Source organism: Eutrigla gurnardus (assembly GCF_963514095.1).
Source record: "Eutrigla gurnardus genome assembly, chromosome: 4".
Lineage (NCBI taxonomy): Eukaryota > Metazoa > Chordata > Actinopteri > Perciformes > Triglidae > Eutrigla > Eutrigla gurnardus.
In genome coordinates, this window is record NC_139918.1 from 15,572,375 (window position 1) to 15,593,942 (window position 21,568).

Below are 21,568 nucleotides of genomic sequence, written 5' to 3' on the forward strand. Positions count from 1 at the left end.
TGTTCGGTGTACGTCTGTTTTGTGTTTTTAAGTGTCAACGATGCGTTTTGTGGTTGTTCGTCCAATTCAGTGAGAACTGAAACAGGACAGGACTTTAGAGATTTATTATAATGAGAAATTCAAGTAGGAAGTTTTTGATTAAAATAAATGTATCTGCCAAGGAGGTAACGGAATGGTGATTGAGCCCAATGGTTTGCTGATGAAAGTATTACAAACTGAAAATATGCACAAAAGTCTGAAAACTTGAAGCTCATCTATCACCACCAAGACCCTACTTTTATTTTTTTTACTGACGTCAGCATTTTTTTTAATCATTATTATTTGCAATAGGAAACTGATGATGAAAAGAAGATCATGTATTGGGAAAACCCCCTTGACCAGAACTCTAAGAAATCTTAAAGATTACCACTTAAATGACATTACTATATGATGGCACAAATCTCGTAATGACCGGTACTTTGTTTAATTTAGTAAATGACAAACTTGGAATATAAGACCGAACTTGCAAAACTTCAATTCTGTTGCAGCAACTAATGATCATTTTCATTATTGATGAATTGTACATATTTTTTTCAAATTGTTTTGTTAGAACTCAACTCGACTTTATTTATATAGCACTTTAAAACAATCGTAATTGAAAACAAAGTGCTAACAAGAGACATAAAACAATTAAAACACTAAAATAAATAAAACAGACAGTAAAACAGGTGTCATTGTTTAAAAGCAATTAGAAACAATAAATCCAAGCAGGGCCACAAAAACACTAAAACAAGAGTAAAGTCTCATGTGGAGTTGAAAGCCAGGGAGTAAAAATGGGTTTTAAAACTTGGTTTTAAAAATGGACCGTGAGAAAACTCAAGTCTGGGAAGTCATATGTTGTTGTAGACCCTGTCTTACTGACATAGGGACCCCTGGAAGTCCCACCTTTGAAGACCTGACAAGCATGTAGCAACAGCGGAGTTGCCAATTGCCACACTCAGTCCTTGCAGACAGGGATTTTTCATATAGATCACTCAATGCTGTCAGGAAGTGAAACTACACCAGAGGTGCGGAGCATAAATAACGCAAACCATCAGGCAGGATTGTCTTTTTGTGTCGTCTCCCCCTCAAACAGCACTGCCTGGTGTCAAAGACAATAATCACCCTGCAGAAAAGGTAAGCAGAGCATTCACTTGACTCTAAATGGTATTATTCTCAGCTTGTTCTGTGTGTAAAGTAAGATGCTGCATTTTTGTATTTAATTGTAATATGTATTGGTACTTTAGAACATTTAGTAAATAATAATAATCATTTAAGTGTTGACTCAACTAAATAAATAAAATATGGATGTTCAGGGTCGCGCTGACATGTAGAGACAGACAACCGTTTATGCTTTAGTCAACAATAAACCCATCCTGCATGTCTTTGGACTGTGGCAAGAAGCTGTAAACTCCTCACATCCACTGAACTTACTCGTTTAATTATCTAAATTCTAAATTTAAAAAGTAAGTAGGGGCATCAGTGGCTCTTAAAACTAATTGTATGTATTAATTTGAGTGAATTACATTTTTACTTTTCATACTTTAACTACATTTTGCTGCTGAATTATTTTGTACTTATGTAACATTTTGAATTCAGGTGTTTTACTTGTAATGGAGTTTAGGACATGGTATTTCTACTTTTACTGAAGTAAAGGATCTGAGTTATTCTTCCAGCCCTGACTAGGACACATTAACATAAAGGAGCCACCGTTAATGCCATTGGCTTTTCATTCTATGACAAATTAAAATACCTGCTGTGAAAAATGCATATTATCTCGTTACTGTTACTTGCTGCTTTTGGAAAATCAACCTTGGATGAAGGGATTTCTACAGGGCATCATAACTGTTAGAGAACCCAAGACCACATGAACTTTTTTTGAACTAAGGCACATGACACCTTGTATTTCCTATAATGTTTGCTGGTGGTAGGGAAGTGGCACAACATCTTAGGTTTACACCATTCTTGGGCAACAACAGCAGGTCTGGTTGCATTTAAGAATCCCAGTCTGATGTAAACAACAGTGAACCAGGGGAAATTTGGAGAACCAGATATTCAGCAATCATTTCTGCTGTTCAGTTCTCCCTCCACATCCTTTTCTCATCAATTGACCACATATGAACACACAACATCGTCTAGTTGCACCTGCATGCAGACTTGACAATATTATCTACAGTGTAAGTGAAACAGGAATCCTGTTATTTGACTGAACTTGTGTGTTTGGCCCACGGTTTCCTCCAGAATGTCAGAAACAGCAGACTCCCTCACACCCAAAGAGATGCAGGACGTTCCTGGTTATGACGTGTCCTCAACGGCACCACCGCTATACGCCTACGGAGAAGAGCAACCTCCACCCTACTCTGCAGACCCGACAATGTACCCTCAACCCAATATCAAGACAACTTGCAACTCTCTGTCCAACCCTGGGTACCAGTCTTGCAGCGACGTCCAACCGGAGGCCGCGGTGGACGCGGAGGACACGGCTGCAGAGATAGTCGCGTCTGCTTTTGATGACAAAACAGTGAGAAGAGCGTTTGTTAGAAAGGTTTGTACGACTGGCTTTGGACACGGAGAGCAGAAAGAAATATATTCTTGCAACACAAAACTGGACACTGCCAAGCATATTAAAGCACAGTAGATTCCGGACAGCTCGGTCAGATGTAGTGAATGATGGAAGGGGTAATAATTCAACACTGTCTCGTCTCCTAATAAAACGTTTGCATACGCCTATCAGTTGGTGTGCAGAATGTTCAGTAATAGAGCTCTTCATTTCTATAAGCGCTTGCTCTTCATCTTTCCCTGTGCAGGTGTTCGGCATCCTGACCGTCCAGCTGCTCTTCACCTTCAGTGTGGTGTGTGTGTTCACCTTCTCCAGCGTGGTCAAAGAGGCGGTGCAGAACAACCTGTGGGCCTACATCAGCTCCTTCTTGGTCTTCATTGTGGTCGCTATCGCTCTCAGCTGCAGCAAGTCCTTCAGTCGCCGTCACCCCTGGAACATCGTGGGACTGGTGGGTTACAAATACAGGAGCATTGAACCCCAAATATGTCATAGGGGTAAAAGTATGAAATCAAATTAGTCAAAAAGATGCATGAGAAAATATGTTCCAGTAGAGTAAAGACATTAAAGAGGTAGTTATAAATCATTTTCGTTTCCTCGAAAGAGTTTGATGTTTGACGCCAGGGTTAGAAGTGCACTTAAGGTCTAGACTAATTATTTAAAGACATGAACAATCTGGATCTGTCCCTCTTTGCAGCAGTTCAACATGTGAAGCTATCCAAAGCAAAGACGGCTCTCTCAGACGATACTGGAGATGTTTAACATGCTGTATTTCCTGCCTCCAGGTTTTGGTCACCCTGAGCTTGTCATATATGGTGGGAACCATCGCCTCCTTCCACGACACGGATGCTGTCGTCATCGCTATGGGAGCAACGCTGGTCATTTCTGTCACGATCATTGCATTCTCTGCACAGGTGAAGACAACCAGGCTGAGCTGCATTTCATCATTCCTGTATACAGACATCCTGATCTGTGTCCATTTTAAGCAAAGCAATGTGAAGAATTGTCAGGCGTCTTACTTTTTTTCTTTTGCTTTATTTGCAGACTCGTTATGATTTCAATATTTGTTCCGGTCTTCTGCTGGTTCTGGTTGTGGACCTGATCATGTTTGGGTTCTTCAGCACCTTCTACTACTCCTACATCGCTGATGTGGGCTTTGGATGTCTGGGGGCTCTGCTGTTTTCACTGGTACGGGACAAAGGAACGACAAATACTATGATAACAATACTATACAGTTCTTCCCTTGCTGTAAAAAAGGAACCCAACCATATTAAATACACATATTACTTTTGTATTGGTCACCTGAGCAGGCTAAACAGTACAATCGCTGATAAAAGCATTCATATGCTACTACTGCTTCAGAGAGAAAAACTGGTTTTGTCAGTTTTCCTAAGTGAACCTGTCTGCCGCTACAATTCAGTTCCACTCCATTTAAAGTCCTATTTCTATATTTAACTGTGTGTTTTATTTTAGCGAAATACGTTTCTTTATCAGCCACATTCAAGTTGCTGTCAGGAACTTTTATGGAACTGGTTATAAAACAGGGCCAGACCAGGATCCTTGAGGGAGCTAACTTCTATAATGCATTGTTGAAAACAAATTTAACACATATTAAATCAAATGTATTTGCCTTCAAATAACACTGGAAAATATGAAAATGAGTGGAAGAGTTTATGTTGATTTGCGGTAAATCATTTTCATTCAACGGTTGGTAACGTTATGATCGACAGTCATGTAATAATCATACTTAATCGTTAATTTAGTAGGCAGTATGCAGTACATGACTGAGTGTGCCGTGTGCAGTATGCAGGGCCGGTTTTTGCTATGGGCAATGTGGGCGACCGCCCAGGGCGCAATCTCGGCCAGGACCGCCTCTGGCAGTATGTCAGGGTGCGATTTTCGAACACAACCTACGTGAATGTGAGGTTCAAAGCCACACCGGCCAGAGAGTGGAGGTCATAGGTCATCGAGATCATCAATCTACAACAATGGTGAAAGGGCCATTTAGCAGGAGAGGATGTTTCCTCTGTCACAAGGAGATTTCAGAGAGGACACTTGATTTGATGACTGTCCAAATACACGATATAGAGGTCTGTTTCAGGCCCTTTTTACAGCTGACATTTTTTGGCATGTCATAGTAGAACTAGAGTTACTAATTACCAATTAAAAATGGCCCAGTGCCCCAGTAAGTCAGCAGTGAGCCAGTATGCACAACTCCAGGGTAGTTGATTGGGAAACAGCCACCATTCATTTGACTATTCACACCTGTGTTTTTCCTACTGTGACATGTCGAAATATAAAAGCCTGCTAGAAAATATATAATACCATATCATTTACTTTTAGTTGGAGGTTCTGTCTCACCCTGTCCTAACCCCTCCTCCCTTCAGTTCCTGATGATCGACTGTCTGCTGCTGATGGGGTTGAGGAGCTGCTCTCTGGATCCAGAGGACTACGTCAGCGCTGCTCTCAGGATCTACCTGGACATAGTCTTCATCTTCATCTATCTGATGGGGAGGAGTTGAAGCTGTAAACACAAAACACACATATAAGCACTCCAAACCGTACCCACAATGGAAATATCCTTATTTCATCTCTATACTCTGTCGTATTCTGTCCTACGGATGATGATCAAGCCAATGAAAAATGAATAAATGTTCAATGTTTTTATCTATTTTTACATTAAAAAAAACTAATGTTAAGAAATGGTTGTATTGTATTTATTATTGCAGTGCAGGTTCACCCACAGAAATCTGACCTGACAATTGTCGAAACAAATGAAAGCATTCCGTTTTATGTTTTTTCGGCATTAGTAAGACACATTAAATAGCATTTAGGCAATTTTTCAACCTTATGAAATAGAGAGGTGATGTCTGGAAACAGGTGATTCTGGTTTTACTGTCAGAACTATTTCTGTGTCGCAAAAGCTGGCAATCATTTTCAGGAAACATGTGCACACATTCAAATTAGATAATATGTCCTAATTTTCCCATCTTTGATTTTGTAAATGGCCAAAACTGACACCGCCTTATTAACATCGGACCTTATAAAACAATGTTGGACTTTGCAGCTTCTGATGGGAACTTTTTCAAATTTCCCGTCATGCTGCCAGGAAGTGAAACTCTACACCACAAGTAGATATAATAAACATGACACACAAAGTATGCCTTTTGTCACCTCCTCACACAGCCGTAGCTTGCGGTCAGACACAATTAGAATCCATCAAAAATAGGTAAGCAGAACATTCCCTTTACTTTCTATTATTTATGTTATATATTTTAAATAGAATGTGGTGCAGTGAGTATAATGGATAATTTTATTTGTATTAATTTGAGAGAATTAAGGAAGGAAGTAGAAACCCTACAGCTCTGAACATGAATAAATGTTTAATTCATCCAAATATGTTTAGCTAGAACAAAGTTTGTCAACATAACATCACTGATATCTGATAGATTTGACAGATTGTGACATTTTGCATCTGCTAAGTTAGCAATTTAAGTCCAGTGTTTCAGTTTCATACATTATCAATCAAAATGTACAAATGACAAAAGCTTCTTCTTATCTGGTTTTCAAAACTAAAAAGCTCCACTTACTAAAAGTAATAATGACTCATTCCATCCATTTCCCACTCTGCACTAACTTCTCTCTTTCTGTTTGTGTTTGAAAGCGTCTCAACATGCTACTTCACACCTTCCCCAGAAACTCCCACAACATCCAGATATCTGCTTGCTGCATCTAAGCTGTCTAGGAGTACAGTTAGTTATTACCAAAAGTGCCAAGAATTCCTCCTTATAAAAGTATAATTACTCCTGCTTCCTGACCGCTTCCTCCTTCGCTCCGTGTCACACCCTGCCGTGCTTCCTCGTGCCTTCGTCCTTTCTAAGATCTACCCTGGATTATTTCTGTCTCCTTAACTTTCTTTGGACAGTTAGCGTCCTTGGTTCTTTCTCAGGGCCCTAGTTTCGTAGACCAGGCGCAGTCAGCTTTCAGCGCACCTGCGCCGCGCCGACGGGGTGTGTCCGCCTGGACTTTGCCAGTTTCGTGCACTGCGCGGGCTAGTGCAGGCACTCCTCCCGTCCCGCCCACCCGCGCAAGTGGGAAAGAGGGAGGAGAAGAAGGCGTGAGTGAGAGACGAGGAGGAGACGAGGCGTGGACTGGGATTAATACAGCCGATTCAGATCTTCACCAATCAAATGAGCTCCTCTCCTCTCCTTTAATGTGTTAGAGGAGGTTCAGTGCAAGTTCCGTCACTTGACAACCCGATGACAGAAGCAGCGCCGCCGCTCCCACCACGCTCATCACGCGCTGTGCGTGCGTATCATAATAAAAACAATGCCCATATTATAAAAAAACAGGAGAGAGAGAGGGAGATGTTTTGGTCCGAGAGGCTGAGTTTCCGTTACGCGTGCCATCCTCCTTTGATTTGACGTCAGATGTGACGGGACAAACTATATAGATATAAATTCACGTGTTGATTCAATTAGTTGCATTAAATAGTGTTTGTTGTGATTATTTATTGCATTTAAATGTGCCTGGAACTATGAGGGGCCGTATAGGCCATAATTCAAACTCACCTCTCACACACACTATTGAAAATGTTTGGCCTCTCACACACACTACTGAAAACCTCTCACGCACACTACTGAAAACCTCTCACATTCACTACTGAAAACCTCTCACGCACACTACTGAAAATAGTAACCATTAGTCACATTTTTTACAGTGTGCAAGGTTCAGTTGTGAATGTGAGAGGTTTTCAGTAGTGTGTGTGAGAGGTTTTCAGTAGTGTGCGTGAGAGGTTTTCAGTAGTGTGTGTGCGAGGTTTTCAGTAGTGTGTGTGCGAGGTTTTCAGTAGTGTGTGTGAGAGGTTTTCAGTAGTGTGTGTGAGAGGTTTGATTTTCAGTAGTGTGTGTGAGAGGTTTTCAGTAGTGTATGTGAGAGGTTTTCAGTAGTGTGCGTGAGAGGTTTTCAGTAGTGTGCGTGCAAGGTTTCATCTTCAGTAGTGTGCGTGAGAGGTTTTCAGTAGTGAATGTGAGAGGTTTTCAGTAGTGTGTGTGAGAGGCCAAACATTTTCAATAGTGTGTGTGAGAGGTGAGTTTGAATTATGGCCTATACGGCCCCTCATATGGAACTGTGGAAACCTGCCTGTGAGGTCTCGGTGACGTGTGCGCACTGCGCGCAGTCAGCCAAACTTCCACTCCGCCAGCTGTGATTCGCATTGAATGAATGGACTTTATTTACGCCTTGCGCCAGTAGACCAGGTTGGAGCTGGCGAGCTTTCAGCGCAGTCTCTGCGAGGCTTTTTGCCACGAAACTTCCGCTACGCCAAGCTGAATCTGTGACGTCTCCCCCTGCTGCGCCGCCACACCCATCTTGGCGCAGGCGATCCACCAAACTGCCAAACTGATGGTGCGCAAGGCTGCGCGGGTTGAAACTTGCATTGCGCCGGCTCCGCCACCCTGCGCCGCCCTGCGCTGCGCCACGAAACTAGGGCCCTCAGTCTCCTTCACTTTCATTCTTCCCACACATGGAAACATCACGCCTACACACAAGTAAACTATGAACCAAACTTTCCATCGACCAACAACTCATCCATCATGGCGACGTTTGTCGAGCTTTGTTTGTTGGATTTCTAATTGTTGTTTCAGTGAACTCTTTGTGAATAAATGTCACTTTTTGAACTTCTCCTCTTGCTGGTTCTTCAACATCCCTTCGGTGGCTTTTTTTTTTTGCCAAACCTCATCTGCCCTTAAGTTGACTTCGTTACTACATACTGTAAAACCTCTTGACGTAAACAATGTCAGTGATGTAAATCCTAGTTTAACTTGAACACACCTTCAAGAACGGGAAGATGTTTGTTAAAAGGCTCAGCTCAGTGTGTGTGGTAATCAAGCTGCAACCTTGAAATGAAGCAAAGGTGGAAGTCCAAAAAACACCTGGTACAAAAAAACGGTTTTGTTCCATATAGCTGTTTTTTTCTTATATAGTTCCCTGTTTAAATGCTGTAAAGTTAAGCGAGTTGAGCGTGTGGCTGCTTTGGGTGACAGGTTGGCGTCTCAGGTCACTAGCTGCTGTCACCGCCACCCACTTTGAGCTGCAGAAACCTATGGGTGAACAAACTTAAATCTAGGGATTTCAGAGTATTTGGCTTCCGTATGGTGGCGTATGTCCGAGGGAAACAGGATAGACAGGTGAGACATAACGTTGGGAGGAATTTGATTTGATTTGACCTTCTCTAGCTCTGTGCAGCTAAAAGTTTCAGATTGATTGATGATTAAATGTCATGATGTTATTGCTTGCAGTTGATTGGTTCAAGCTGTTATATCAGCATGCATCACAATTTGTTTTCCAGGAAGAAAAAGATATGGGTTTTTGATATAAAAATACAAAGAAATTGTTTATTTCTTCTTTTTTTTTATTGTTAAATAGGTGAACTATATGACCAGGGATGTGATCTAAAAAGTTTAAAAGGGCATTTTTCTTTTCAGCTCAACTTTTAACTAGATAAAATTACATAACATTTGTATTTTCTACCACATTTGTGAGAAAAGGTGCAACAGCTCAAGTTTTACGTCTAAATGTTGACACCATTCTTGAGCAACAAGCTCTGATGGAAACAACCCTTCACATGCTCACGGGCTGATATAAAACACTAACGACTGTTTCACTAAATTAAACCACCAATTTAGTCATTTCAATGTCGACCTCATAGTGAATTAGTAAATGTATTTGACAGCAGACTCCTGGTTATTATCCAGCACTCATTTCTGCGGTTCAGTTCTCCCTCCACATCCTTTTCTCATCAACGATTGACCAGTAATTAACATACAACATTGTCTAGTTGCACCTGAAGTAAAACGGGAACTTATCCCATCATCACCGCAGTGTTTGCTTTTGCATCCGTTATTAGACTGAACTTGTGTGTTTGGCCCACGGTTTCCTCCAGAATGTCAGAAACAGCAGACTCCCTCACACCCAAAGAGATGCAGGACGTTCCTGGTTATGACGTGTCCTCAACGCCACCACCGCTATACTCCCACGGAGAAGAGCAACCTCCACCCTACTCTGCAGACCCGACAATGCACCCTCCACCCAATATCAGGACAACTTGCAACTCTCAGTCCACCCCTGGGTGCGAGTCTTGCAGCGACGTCCACCCGTCGGACACGACTTCACTGATAGCCTCTTCTTCTTTTGATGACAATACAGTGAGAAGACCATTTGTTAGAAAGGTTTGTACGACTTGCTTTGGAAACGTCCTAATACTAGATTTTCCCAAAATGGTGCCGGCCCCCCCTAAGGGGCCGTAACTCACAAAATACATTTCTGGGATCACACAAAAGGATACCGGAGGAGATTCTGCCTGAATCTTAGTTTTTTGCTAAAATGAATGGATGAATATTTGTAAAATAACTCAATCTGAGTAGGAAAAATAGGGTTAGTGAATGCTGCGTCTGGTGTTACAATCTCTTATGATAAAATCATAATTTCAGTGATTGTGTGGAAAACCTAGCTCCTAAAAATAAAGCTCTTCATTATAAGTGCTTGCTCTTCATCTTTCCCTGTGCAGGTGTTCAGCATCCTGACCCTCCAGCTGCTCTTCACTGTCAGTGTGGTGTGTGTGTTCACCTTCTCCCGAGGTGAGACCAACATGTGGGCCTATCTCACCTCCTTGATCACCTGCGTTGTGGTCGCCATGGCCCTCAGCAAATCCTTCAGTCGGCGTCACCCCTGGAACATCATGGCACGGGTAGGTAAATATGGAAGCATTTAACCCCAAATATCTAAAAGGGAAATTAATTTCACACAATAAATATACTTCTATAGTTACAAATATTCAACAACACATTTAAACTATACAGGGCAAAGGGACATTACAAAAAACATACATCCTTGGATTCTAAAAAGGAACTATTTATATCGGATATGAAACGTCACACAATCACATGCTGGAATCAGAAGTGAAATACTACCCTATAAGTAGAAGTAAAAGTACTCAGAAATCTATGTGAAACAATATATTCCAGTAAAAGACATCAAAGCAGTAATGATACAACATTTTGCCGTGGTTTTCATTCACTGCTTGTCCTTCCTCAACTTTTAAACCTCTCTTTACATCTAGATGAGCCAAGAAACTGGACATTTTCTTCATTGTGTCATAAAAAAGCTAAAGCTGTGTTCCCATGCAGATTCACTGTGAGCCATTAAAATGATGACTTCCTGTATTGTGGTTGTAAATGCCGAGCATGGCACAAACACTGCCAGGGTTAGGAGTGCACGCCCACTAGGCTTTGTCACTCCCCAGGGGGAACACTAAAGGGCAGAGACATGAGCTTTCTCCACTCTCATGTAAGTAAATGTAAAGCATGGTGTTCAAGAAGAGATTGACTAAACACCTCCTCATTATGAGACTGCGATCCTAAAGCTTAAAGGCTTCTACATACACACATGAGCTTCATATTTACTTAGTATTTATTTATTTCAAGACATGAACAATCTGGATCTGTCCCTCTTTGCAGCAGTTCAACATGTGAAGCTATCTAAAGCAAAGACGATACTGGAGATGTTTAACATGCTGTATTTCCTGCCTCCAGGTTGTGGTCACCCTGAGCTTGTCATATATGGTGGGAACCATCGCCTCCTTCCACGACACGGCTGCTGTCGTCATCGCTATGGGAGCAACGCTGGTCATTTCGGTCGCTATCGTTGCATTCCTTGCACATGTGAGACAACCAGGCATTTCATATGCTTCCTGTATACAGACATCCTGATCTGTGTCTATTTTAAGCCAACATGTTCTGTTTTCTGAGTGATATCCCTCAACTGTTTCCTCAAAAATCAGAATTTGACTTTAGGATGATAAAAGTGCTAGAGGAATAGTATTGAAGGACACAGAATGTGAACATTAGAGCGAAACAAATTTACATTTTAATAAAAATGTATTGAAACAAAAATGAAATGTGTACTTAAAAGCATCTGTTTTACACAATATACAGTACTAAAGAAACAGTGAAAGGAGTAAATGTATTATTGTGTTCCTGTTATTTGCAGACTCATGATTTCTCTCTTTGGCACGGCCTTCTGCTGATTCTGACTGTGGACCTGATCATGTTTGGGTTCTTGCACCTTCTACTACTTCGAGATCACTAATGTCGCCTATGGATGTTTGGGTGCTCTGCTGTGTTCACTGGTATGGGACAAAAGAACGATGTGTATATATATATATATATTTTTATATATATATATATACGGACACAATCGTATCATAAACACACAAACTTCTGCTGTCTTGGTCACCTCAGCAGGTGCCATAGTTTACATTAAGTTATCTGGAGGTTCTGTCTCACCCTGTCCTAACTCCTCCTCCCTTCAGTTCCTGATGGTGGACTGTCTGCTGCTGATGGGGTTTGAGGAGCTGCTCTCTGGATCCAGAGGACGCTGCTCTCATGATCTACCTGGACATAGTCCTCATAGTCCTCTATCTGATGGGGAGGAGGTGAAACTTAAATACATGAACACACACAAAAACACAGAGGGACTGAAACCAAACTGTACCCAATACATTTCCTTTATTATTATTATTATTATTATTATCATTACGTACTGTAATCCCTGTTTTAACGGAAAATGACAAACTGATTATCGATATTTGTGTCTCAAACAAAAATATAGTACTGTATTTGTTGTTTTGCAGTGCATGTTCCCCCATACAGACATTTGACCTTTATTGAAACAAATGAAAGCATTCACTGTTTTTTTTTACATTAATATTCAATATAATTTAGGCAAATATTCAGAATAAATGCTCACGTCAAACCTGCCTAAAGAACTTTCAAATCAATCATGTTGTGTCATTAAACGTCAGATGCTGATGATCTAAAAGATTCATAAGGCCATTTGTTTCATACAGAGACCAAAAAAACAACACAATACAGCTTACATTGATATGAGGACCTGCATGACACAAAGAAACATGAACAAAAGGTAGTGCAAAATGGTGCCATACTTCCTCATATCACACAGACCTCATCTTAACCTCTCACCAAAGTTCACTGTACTAATCAGGCAATATTAAGAAATGACATGAGAGGATCCAACATCCTCTTCTGAGGAGGAATTCAGATGCAGCGTTGTATTATAAGAGAAAACCCACTGTATTACAAAAAAATAAGTAGTTATTTTGGTGTTTTTGTAACTTGAATTCAAAATTCATATTGATGAATCCATTACATTTTTTTGTCGATAAAATGTCAGAAAACAATACCAGCTAGACTCTTCCACGGCCCTAAGTGAGGATTTATTTGACCAACAGTTATAATCACAAACATTGCCAATTAATCAACTAATTGTTGCAACCCAGAGCCCACAATGTGTTCAGGTTTCACATCTTATCCCCAAGATACCAGAATCTAACTGTACACAAAGAATGATTCGTTTCAGGCCTCAAACTGCAGAAATCTCCAGATTTCATGCGTCCGGTGGTGAGGCGTTTGACCCGGCCTCACCACAGTGAAGAGTAGTTGAACTTGATCCGCAGCAGGTACCTCATGCGGGTCTGGAGAGGGTTGTAAACGATGAACTCGTTGTACAGGAGGGAGTAGCAGTTGTTTTTACCCACCCCGGTCTTCACCGCTGGCCCCATAGGCACGGTCACTCCATCCCTGAGAGAGAGGGGTACACGTTAAAAGCTGCATTTAACTGCACATGACGGACAACTTTGGTAAATGTCTTACTAGTTTCAGCACAATCTGGAAATAAACTTGCAGAGAGGAACTGAAACCAATGCTGCCAGAAAGGTGGGAAATCTTAAGAAATATGTGAGGTCTTGGAAATTGTTTGGCAGTAATATTCATGGTTACCTAACTAACTATTTTTTTTCATTATCAATTAATCCAAAAAAGGTGAAAAAAGGTATATCCCAGATTTCCCAATCGACAAAGAAACCAGCAAATATTTACATCAGAGAAGCTGGAACCAGAAGATTTTGGCTTTTTGGTTAACAAATCACTTCCAATCAATCGATGAATCGCTCTGAATACTTTTGTACTTGATGTGGTAAAACTAGACCTGTAACTAACTATTATTTTCAGTTTCAATGTATCTGCCAATTATTAATCATGTGGTTTGACCAAACCCTAAAAATATTCAGTTTACTATTATGAAGGAAAGCAGCAAATTCTCACACTTGAGAACATAGAACATTAAAATGTTTGTAATTTTTAATTTAATATATATAATATAATTGAGGATTAGGTCTATCATTGTGCACCAATAAATGTTATATTGTTTCTAATTGTTGACTTATGGATTAATCAGACCTTCTTATTAACATTAAAAAATCCACAATATATTATTTAGAGCCAAATATATTATTTTATCAAAGCTGTAATGTATTATATTTGAATCTGCCATGGTGCTTTGTTATGGCGTAATTAAAAAAAATGACGAGGAGCAGAGTGTCTGTTCTATTAAACTTATGAATATGACTGAATTTAGCTCAAACGGGTTGATGAGATTTGGATTTGACGGCTGGCACTGGATGAAATTATCATAAGGTTCCAGGCTCAGATGAGTGCTCGGCAGTGAAAAACAGAATATTTTCCAGACTGTGTAACCTACAGAGAGCAGAGGCAGCCGAGCGGGACTGAAGGCACAACTAATGAGGGTAAAACGAGGTCAGTCCATTAGTGTGAGTCACTACAGAGTCGAGCATTTAGTATTTTGACTTTCATTTTCGTGGTTTTACTCCATACTGACTCTTTTTGGAGCCAGAAAACCATCTGACATTTCTATGGAGTGCTTCAAAATGAAGTCAAACAAATAATCTACAGAGAAAAATGATGCCTTGTTGTAGACAACGCACTGGTGGACTATAGAATAATCCTTAAAACATTTTTTTTTTTTTTACAATTTACAAAAATGAACATAAAGGAAGTTAGAAATGAAATGGTGTTACAGAGAAGGTTGCAGTATAAGAAAGAAGTGTTTAAATCCAATAGAGATTCTTGATGGGCTCCTTCTTGTAGTCATTGTAATTCTATTTTTAGTCTTTATTTAATTGTTGTCTGTGCTCATCAGACTGCATTTACTCTTTGCTAATGTACTTAACAAACTCCCCCTCTCAGATACTGTAATGATTTCTGTTGTGTAACAGCAGCCACAACTAAATCAATGTTTGGCCTGTATGAAATGCATCAGTATAATGAGCTGGACTAACAGATTGACAGCGTTGTTGGGGTCAGGTCCGGTCTGTCCCAGACCCTTGGTGCTATGTTTTCCGGCAGGCAGGTTGTTGGCTTCGTAGTCAGCATCCAGCAGCTCTCTACAGTCTCCCAGAGCGACCTGCAGCCACACAGACACAAAGCACCACAATTAAACAGTGCAAACGTGTCATGTGATGTTCAAATCATGTTGTTTTTTATTGTTAATACCAGTTGTGTTGTCTGAGAAAGAAAAATACCTTGTCCTTTTTCTGGGTGCCATTCAAACATGTCATCCTGTTCCTTTTATAAATTTAGGACAGGAACTACATAAATCAACTCACCTCACACAGCAGCAGCAACCCCACGTGGCTGTTCTGATTGGCAAAGCAGTAGTTGGCACTCTTTGATGACATGTCAGCAAAGTAGATACCCTTTCCAAACTAGATGAAAGACAAAATCAGGGAAATTATCACTGGAATAAAAAATATAGTGTATGAAAATGACTGAATAGTTTAGTCAAATTCAAAATGCTAAGCTAATGGTCATCTACAGTTAGTTACATAACCAATGGTATGGGATGTATTGATATTTATAACCCTTTTTGTTAAAGCAGAGAGATGGGTATGAGACAAATACAAAGAGAGAAAGCAGCATGCAGCCGTCGGACTGTACCATGTAACCAGTCACGGGGGCTTCGGGTGGGGCCACTCGAAGCCCCTGACTGAGGATGCCGACCCAGTTGGACAGACGGGAACCGTGCCACAACAGAGTCCTGCATGGTAGACACAGACACACATAGTGGTTAGTATGAATGGATCTTTGTAGCACTGCAGGATTCAAAGCTGTACATCCCATTCAGTTCCACATCTGAGTAAGGTTTAATAGGGCTGGGCAATATATCGAATTATATCAATATTGTGATATGAGACTAGATATTGTCTTAGATGGGAATCTCTTAGTGGCATTAGTTGTCTTTTACTGGTTTAAAGGCTGCATTTCAGTATAGTGGTGTAATTTTACCAGACATTCTGTAATCGACTTTGTCATTTTAGCCCCATTACTGATGATAATCTATCAAAAATGGAATTGTGTAAATAGTTTGTGAAAGCACTAATGGCCATCAATATTGATATTGATTGAGGTGTTTGGCTGACCGGCTGACCTGTTGTGCATCTGTGAGAGGAAGTTGTCCCTCTCGCCGTCTCTGTCCACTGAGAAGATGTCCAGGACGTCCATGGTGTAGTCACAGTGGGTGGAGGCGTGGGTGGACTGTAAATACTTTTCTATCACCTGTACGCAGAGAGGAGGAAAGGTTACATGCTTACAACCTTCAGATTTGTGCAGCTTAATGGTCAATAACAAGACACGGCTAATGACGTATGTGAATCCATGACTTGTTCACGGTTTAGCATTTCCACCAATGCTTGAATTACAAGAACACTGAAACTGAAAGAGATATCATGCACATCTGGCCTTGTCCTATCGTCTTCTTCTGTTGACTTTCATGGCAGTTGGCCTCCATAAGTGTGGCTTTACAGCCATCTGCTGGACTGTTCCGTGTCCAATCTGTTCCTGCATTGCTATGGCCTGTGTGACAAAGGCTTACATTTTCTTGAATGTAGTGCAAAAATCACTAGTGGTGCCTGGAAAGGTTATCCCAGTCATTTACTGCAGACTATGTGTGAAGGAAGTGTGAGTGACCGATTGCTTTATAAAAGCCTGCAGCCACTTCTTCAAATGCATTCTGGTCCATTAAGGCCGCTGTCAGTGGAAACATTTGTAAGTCAGATATAGATACAGATATAAAAACACATATATACTGTAAATATAGGTGGCTATTCATCTCCATCGCAGCTGCAACGTCATGTACTAATGGCCACAAACGTAAGTTACCTGACAAATGTGCTTTTGAGGGTTATATTCAGTCACACTAAAGAACATGTGAAATTTACAACAAAATACTAGGTTGAAACTGGAACAGCATTTTATGCGTGGAATATATTATGTAGCCTTGGATTTCAAGTACAATTTCACGGACCAAGCTTTGTGTGGGGATATTAATGGGCCATGGAAGGGCTATATGACTATGATACAATTTCAGTGACTTGGTTAAATAATAAATGCACCACATAAATCTTGCCTCCGTGAACACGACCGCGGTGCATTAGAGAAGTAAAACACTGACCGTGTACTCGTTGCTGCAGGAGTCCAGAGGCTGCAGTTGGCAATGAAGGGAGGAGTACTGTCTGTCCAGAGGATGCTCGTCACCATCTTCACTGGACTGAACCATTTTCACTGCTATCTGAATGTCACTCAGAGCCTGAAACACATATAAGACAGAAATATCTATACATGAAAGTATGGATTAAAGAGAACACATGAACAGAATAACTGTAGACCAAGTTGATCCTTTTAATGGAAAACCTCTTTACCTCCAACAGTGAAATTTTTTCCTTCAGCTCATCCTCTGTATGAATGACTGGAGGCGTTTTCAACCTGGAGAATTAGATCTTTGAGTTACAGCAAGACAGTCATCAATGTGAAATCAACAGCATTAGTGTGTTTTCCCCCCGAAGCCACGTACTCCCTACCCAAAGTCATGAGGGATGCGGGTGTAGAACTGGTTGCATGCTTCCAGCAGCTCTCGACTGCTGCCCTTCTTCTTCAAACAGTCCTCAATTTTCTTCAGTGCCATGTAGCCTGCACGGATCTGCTCTGGGGTCAGCTTGCCTGCAGGTAGAGAGAAAAATACTTTTAATGTGAAAAGTGAAACACGACAACGAAAGGTTTGATGATACTGTTTTTCACCAGCTGAGTCTACTTGTATAGAAGCGATGACTTGTTTAGTTGCTTCTTTTAATGACATAGTAGCAACTAAATGCTAGACGTGCTCTACACACAATAAAGTGAGGAATATTCTCTAGGAATATTATAAGTACAAATGAAAGGAGCAACAGACTAAATTCCAGTACATTTCTGCTGTGATTTTGATTCTGTCAGACTGACCGAGAGGAGCTTTCCGGGTGTCAAACTTCATCTCCAGCACACACTCCTCCATGGCTTTGATGTCACAGATTAGCTCCAGGAGCGACTGGATCTTCACATCCAGCTTGGAGGTCCTCTTTTTGGGTGCAACGTCCACTGTGGTCTGGTTCTTCTCCTACAACAGTGAAATACATCAATATACGTCGCCGACTGAAGACATTAAGGAGATACATGAGTCGCCGGGTTCTTTGCCTTTTCATTCGTGCTGTAGTCCATGAACACCATGTCATATTTCCCAGCTACTTTCTCAAAACTTGCTCGGTGTTCCCATTCATTCTTGGTCTTATCTGAAAACCTGTGGCAAAACAAACAAGATTCAGAATTAACCCGCTTCAATGTGACCCATACAGAAATATTATTAACTGTGAATAATCTCACTTTTTCTTGAAGAAGTCTTTGGCTTTCAGCAGGTCTCCACCACAGGCTGTCAGACTGTTCTGACCCACTTTCCCCACTGAAAAACAATAAAGAAACCACCAGAGCATAATTCATTTGTTAGTTCCAAACGTGCAAGCTTGTGTTAATTTGCTGCGTAAATACAAACATATATATGTATAAAATATGTTAAGAATCACGGGCACTTAAACTCACCTCTGCCCCATCTCAACCACACGTTGTAAGCCTTGGAGCCGTCGTCTTCCAACAGCTGGATCATATAGTATTTGTTGTTGTTAAACTGGAGATTTGTCTGCAAAATAAGAGAGAAAGTGTTTGTTGCAAACATCTGTTCACATTCCCGCAAATGAAAATACAAAACATTTCATCTTACAGCCCTTTCCTGCTTTTCAGATCATTAAAGGAAACCGTATCGGAGCCGCATTATTACAGTAGCTATGAAGAACCAAACATTGCAAATAAAAGCATCAGAACCTGAAACCATGGTGAACAATTGTGATTAGAATATCAAACAAGTATTGTTTTGGTGCATTTTAAAAAGTACTACTCAATAGAGAAATAAAGACGGCTTTCGGATTTTGAACAAAAAGCACTTCCAGCTTTGAGGGAAATCATTTTAATATGTTACCTGATTTAGCGTCACATCGTAAACATCGTTTCCTTCACAGTAAACATGAGCCTGAAAGAGAAATTGAAAAGTTATTGATATAAAGGAAGGTACCTGCAGCTGATCTGCATTTTACCTTTTTGTGTTAAAAACCACTGAAACAATATAAAACGAAAGAAAGAGTTGCAGATTATCTTTCTATTGTCTTATTGCAGCTCTAATTGTTTGTTAGTTTGACTTTTTATATATAAAAAAAAGATATACTGAATAATGATTACTCATTAAATCCCAGGAGCAAATACGACAAATTACTCATTCATTAGCATTTTGGATATTTTTCTGAGGTAACAATGATGAAATTCAGTTCCTTTTCATGATCAACTCAACATTATTGCAGTAAATAAATATCAATAACCACAGTAGTATTTTCTTAAAGCTCCTATCTATTGAACGTTTGCTTGACCTTCACACACAGATGTACATTTCAAATAAGTTGCTCTGGGTAAAACTACCATTTAAAAGATTAAAACTTGATTTTGAACTTTTACTGATTCCAGTCTAAGAGACACACACTTGTGTATAATAAACCATAATCTGTGTGATGCTCAGAAGAGGAAGTGCAACTGGAGCAGTGCTCTGAAAAGGTTTTCTTGGTGTCAAACCACAAGCATAGCTGATGGTGTTGAGAGCAGATACCGCACCTTTCCCAGTTTGGCTTTACATTCAGGGTCCACTGGAGCTTTTCCCTTCATGACCACCGTCTTCACAACCTCTGATCAACATACAAAGGTCAGTGATACATCATTAATGAGGTCAACCCACATGTAGAACAGGTGGAAAAACATCAAACCACTTGATGATGATGCCATGGTTACGGTTCATTGTGGGTCACCAGTCCTATTTCACAATCGGATGGTACTAAATAAACAACCCTTGTGACAATAGGATCTACGTTACCTTCACTTTTTATTTCTTCTTTGACCGTTTTTTCCGTTTTGCTCTGACTCTTGCCCTGCGCTCTCCTTCTCTTAGGCGCAGGTTGCTTTTCCGTCTCCTGCTCTTCATCTTTGACTTGAACTGGCCTCCCGCTCCCTTTTTCAGCCGGCAAGTCACCAGCCTCATTCAAACTTTCTGAACAAATGAAGGCAACAGAAGAAACATTTTAAATCCCTTCATATGCCTTAAACTGAAAGTTCATATAATACTTTTAGTACTTTCAACTACATAAAAAGTTCCAGATTAAAGTTAGAAAAAGTGTTAAGTAGTGAAAATCTAATAAAAGGTTAAGGAAAGGTTAAATAGGACAATGGTTATTAGAGGATTTGGTTTAGGATTTGTAGACACAGAAGAAGAAGTTATTCATTAAATACTAAATAGTCACATTGATAGCAAAATCAGGAGATGACAGAGCTTAAATAACAACTTAAAATAAAAAATAACTTGTGCTATGACAAAACATTACGGGCGATGGGGCGTAACACACACACACACACCTGGTTTTACTGTCTGAGAGCGAATCTTCCTCTTGTACTTGGTGACAGGATTAATCTGGACCATCTTCTTCAGGTCAACTTCATACGGCGTCCCAGAGCCCAGAGACAGACTGACAGACGTTTCCCCCGAAGAGACGGCTGAGTCCAACAAGGCGCAAGCTGAAGGCGAGTAGGGTTCCCACTGTCCTTCATCTCCTTTCCACTGCCACACTGATAACACACACACACACACACACACACACACACACACACACACACACACACACACACACACACACACACACACACAGCAAGTGGTTATTTTGATAGTTTAAAGAGAAAAGGATTGTTTCATTTATATAATGTGATTAAATGATATCAAACAACTGCAATGAGGAACATTTTTTTCAATTAATGACCAAAATAAATAAAACCATGATATACTTCTTTGCCTTTATGTCAAAATAGTCTTCGAACAATTTAGGATAACTTCATTAAAATCACCAATATAACCAGTTATTTCTGATAGCATCTGCTCAAAAAATATTCTTACTCCTGATATTTAATATTTGTTTTGGTTAAACAGTATGTTCCTTATACAAATATATCATTATTATGAGAAACATAAATAATGTGGGTTTGTACCTTTATATGTACCACTTCTAAATTATATGTTGGACAAATGCACATCAGTTTATCAGATGCCTACCTTAACCTTTAGGGTTAAATGCAGTACTGAGACAGTTGTGCCTTATATACTGGTATATTTTGTTTGTTATCCTTGTTTTAGTTGTATGTATATTTCTGTGTGTTTATATCGAGAGGGACATAAAACTGATTCTGATATGGGACATAAACAACGACAGCTACATCCTACATCCCTCCGGGTTGGTGGTGCGATGGCTGCCACTGACAGGATTTACTGTCAGTGCTCAATACGTCAAAAGTATAGAAGCCATCCTGGGCAGGAAGTTGGTTGTTTTCTAAAAACGTTGCAGCAACAGTAAAACCTATATGGACCACATATACAAAGCGTTAACGTGCATCTCTCTGCTCTCCTCTGCTCACAGACACGTCCTCAACTGACGCGGTAAAGGCGACTAACGTTAGCAGCAAACAAGCACCAACCTGTTTTCGACAGGACTTCTTCACTTTCTTGTGCATCCTGAGGTTTATTTCTCGAACTTCTTGTGCGCCTCATGGTTGTTAATGAACAACAACTAGCAGTAAGTATGCACTAGAATAAGGGGACAACAAAGAGGACGGAAAACTT

The 21,568-nt window shown here is 40.3% G+C and overlaps 3 protein-coding genes across 5 annotated transcripts; 2 read left to right on the plus strand and 1 right to left on the minus strand.

The window, feature by feature from the left end:
* The first annotated feature begins 752 nt into the window (after positions 1–752).
* LOC311012202 (protein lifeguard 1-like) lies at positions 753–5,226 on the plus strand. Its single transcript, XM_084007549.1, has 6 exons — positions 753–1,155; positions 2,260–2,563; positions 2,826–3,026; positions 3,361–3,489; positions 3,620–3,763; positions 4,963–5,226. Exons 2-6 carry the CDS (start codon positions 2,261–2,263, stop codon positions 5,095–5,097), a joined length of 912 nt encoding a protein of 303 aa, XP_083863675.1. The 5' UTR covers positions 753–1,155; position 2,260; the 3' UTR covers positions 5,098–5,226.
* Positions 5,227–5,400: 174 nt separating this feature from the next.
* On the plus strand, positions 5,401–12,445 carry LOC311012204 (protein lifeguard 1-like). Of its 3 annotated transcripts, XM_084007552.1 has the most exons (7): positions 5,747–5,804; positions 8,714–8,763; positions 9,519–9,804; positions 10,143–10,322; positions 11,167–11,295; positions 11,624–11,762; positions 11,946–12,445. In XM_084007552.1, exons 2-6 carry the CDS (start codon positions 8,738–8,740, stop codon positions 11,720–11,722), a joined length of 720 nt encoding a protein of 239 aa, XP_083863678.1. In that variant the 5' UTR covers positions 5,747–5,804; positions 8,714–8,737; the 3' UTR covers positions 11,723–11,762; positions 11,946–12,445. The 3 variants fall into 3 exon arrangements, with proteins under 3 accessions (XP_083863677.1, XP_083863678.1, XP_083863679.1); XM_084007551.1 differs by lacking the exon at positions 8,714–8,763 and having other exon boundaries at positions 5,401–5,804; XM_084007553.1 differs by lacking the exon at positions 5,747–5,804 and having other exon boundaries at positions 7,835–8,763.
* A 140-nt stretch (positions 12,446–12,585) lies between these two features.
* On the minus strand, positions 12,586–21,560 carry parp2 (poly (ADP-ribose) polymerase 2). The gene is made up of 17 exons (XM_084007545.1): positions 21,424–21,560; positions 20,317–20,526; positions 19,781–19,954; positions 19,525–19,595; positions 18,845–18,895; positions 18,412–18,508; positions 18,199–18,274; positions 18,013–18,115; positions 17,782–17,935; positions 17,367–17,505; positions 17,208–17,271; positions 16,961–17,095; positions 15,938–16,065; positions 15,448–15,547; positions 15,117–15,215; positions 14,790–14,914; positions 12,586–13,233 (listed from the first exon to the last, which is right to left on the minus strand). The coding sequence occupies exons 1-17, from the start codon at positions 21,494–21,496 to the stop codon at positions 13,074–13,076; spliced, it is 1,959 nt and encodes a 652-aa protein (XP_083863671.1). The 5' UTR covers positions 21,497–21,560; the 3' UTR covers positions 12,586–13,073.
* Between the last annotated feature and the right edge of the window lie 8 nt (positions 21,561–21,568).

Excerpts from the sequence above, each read along its gene's own strand:
- LOC311012202 (XM_084007549.1), top strand. The coding sequence starts at position 2,261 with ATGTCAGAAACAGCAGACTCCCTCACACCCAAAGAGATGCAGGACGTT. Across the intron at positions 2,564-2,825 it reads GAAGAGCGTTTGTTAGAAAG|GTGTTCGGCATCCTGACCGT; the intron begins GTTTGTACGACT and ends TTCCCTGTGCAG. Across the intron at positions 3,490-3,619 it reads TCATTGCATTCTCTGCACAG|ACTCGTTATGATTTCAATAT; the intron begins GTGAAGACAACC and ends CTTTATTTGCAG.
- parp2 (XM_084007545.1), bottom strand. The coding sequence starts at position 21,496 with ATGAGGCGCACAAGAAGTTCGAGAAATAAACCTCAGGATGCACAAGAA. Across the intron at positions 17,936-18,012 it reads ACTACAGCACGAATGAAAAG|GAGAAGAACCAGACCACAGT; the intron begins GCAAAGAACCCG and ends TCACTGTTGTAG. Across the intron at positions 16,066-16,960 it reads CCTGCAGCAACGAGTACACG|GTGATAGAAAAGTATTTACA; the intron begins GTCAGTGTTTTA and ends CTCTGCGTACAG.
- LOC311012204 (XM_084007551.1), top strand. The coding sequence starts at position 5,722 with ATGACACACAAAGTATGCCTTTTGTCACCTCCTCACACAGCCGTAGCT. Across the intron at positions 9,805-10,142 it reads GAAGACCATTTGTTAGAAAG|GTGTTCAGCATCCTGACCCT; the intron begins GTTTGTACGACT and ends TTCCCTGTGCAG. Across the intron at positions 10,323-11,166 it reads CCTGGAACATCATGGCACGG|GTTGTGGTCACCCTGAGCTT; the intron begins GTAGGTAAATAT and ends TCCTGCCTCCAG.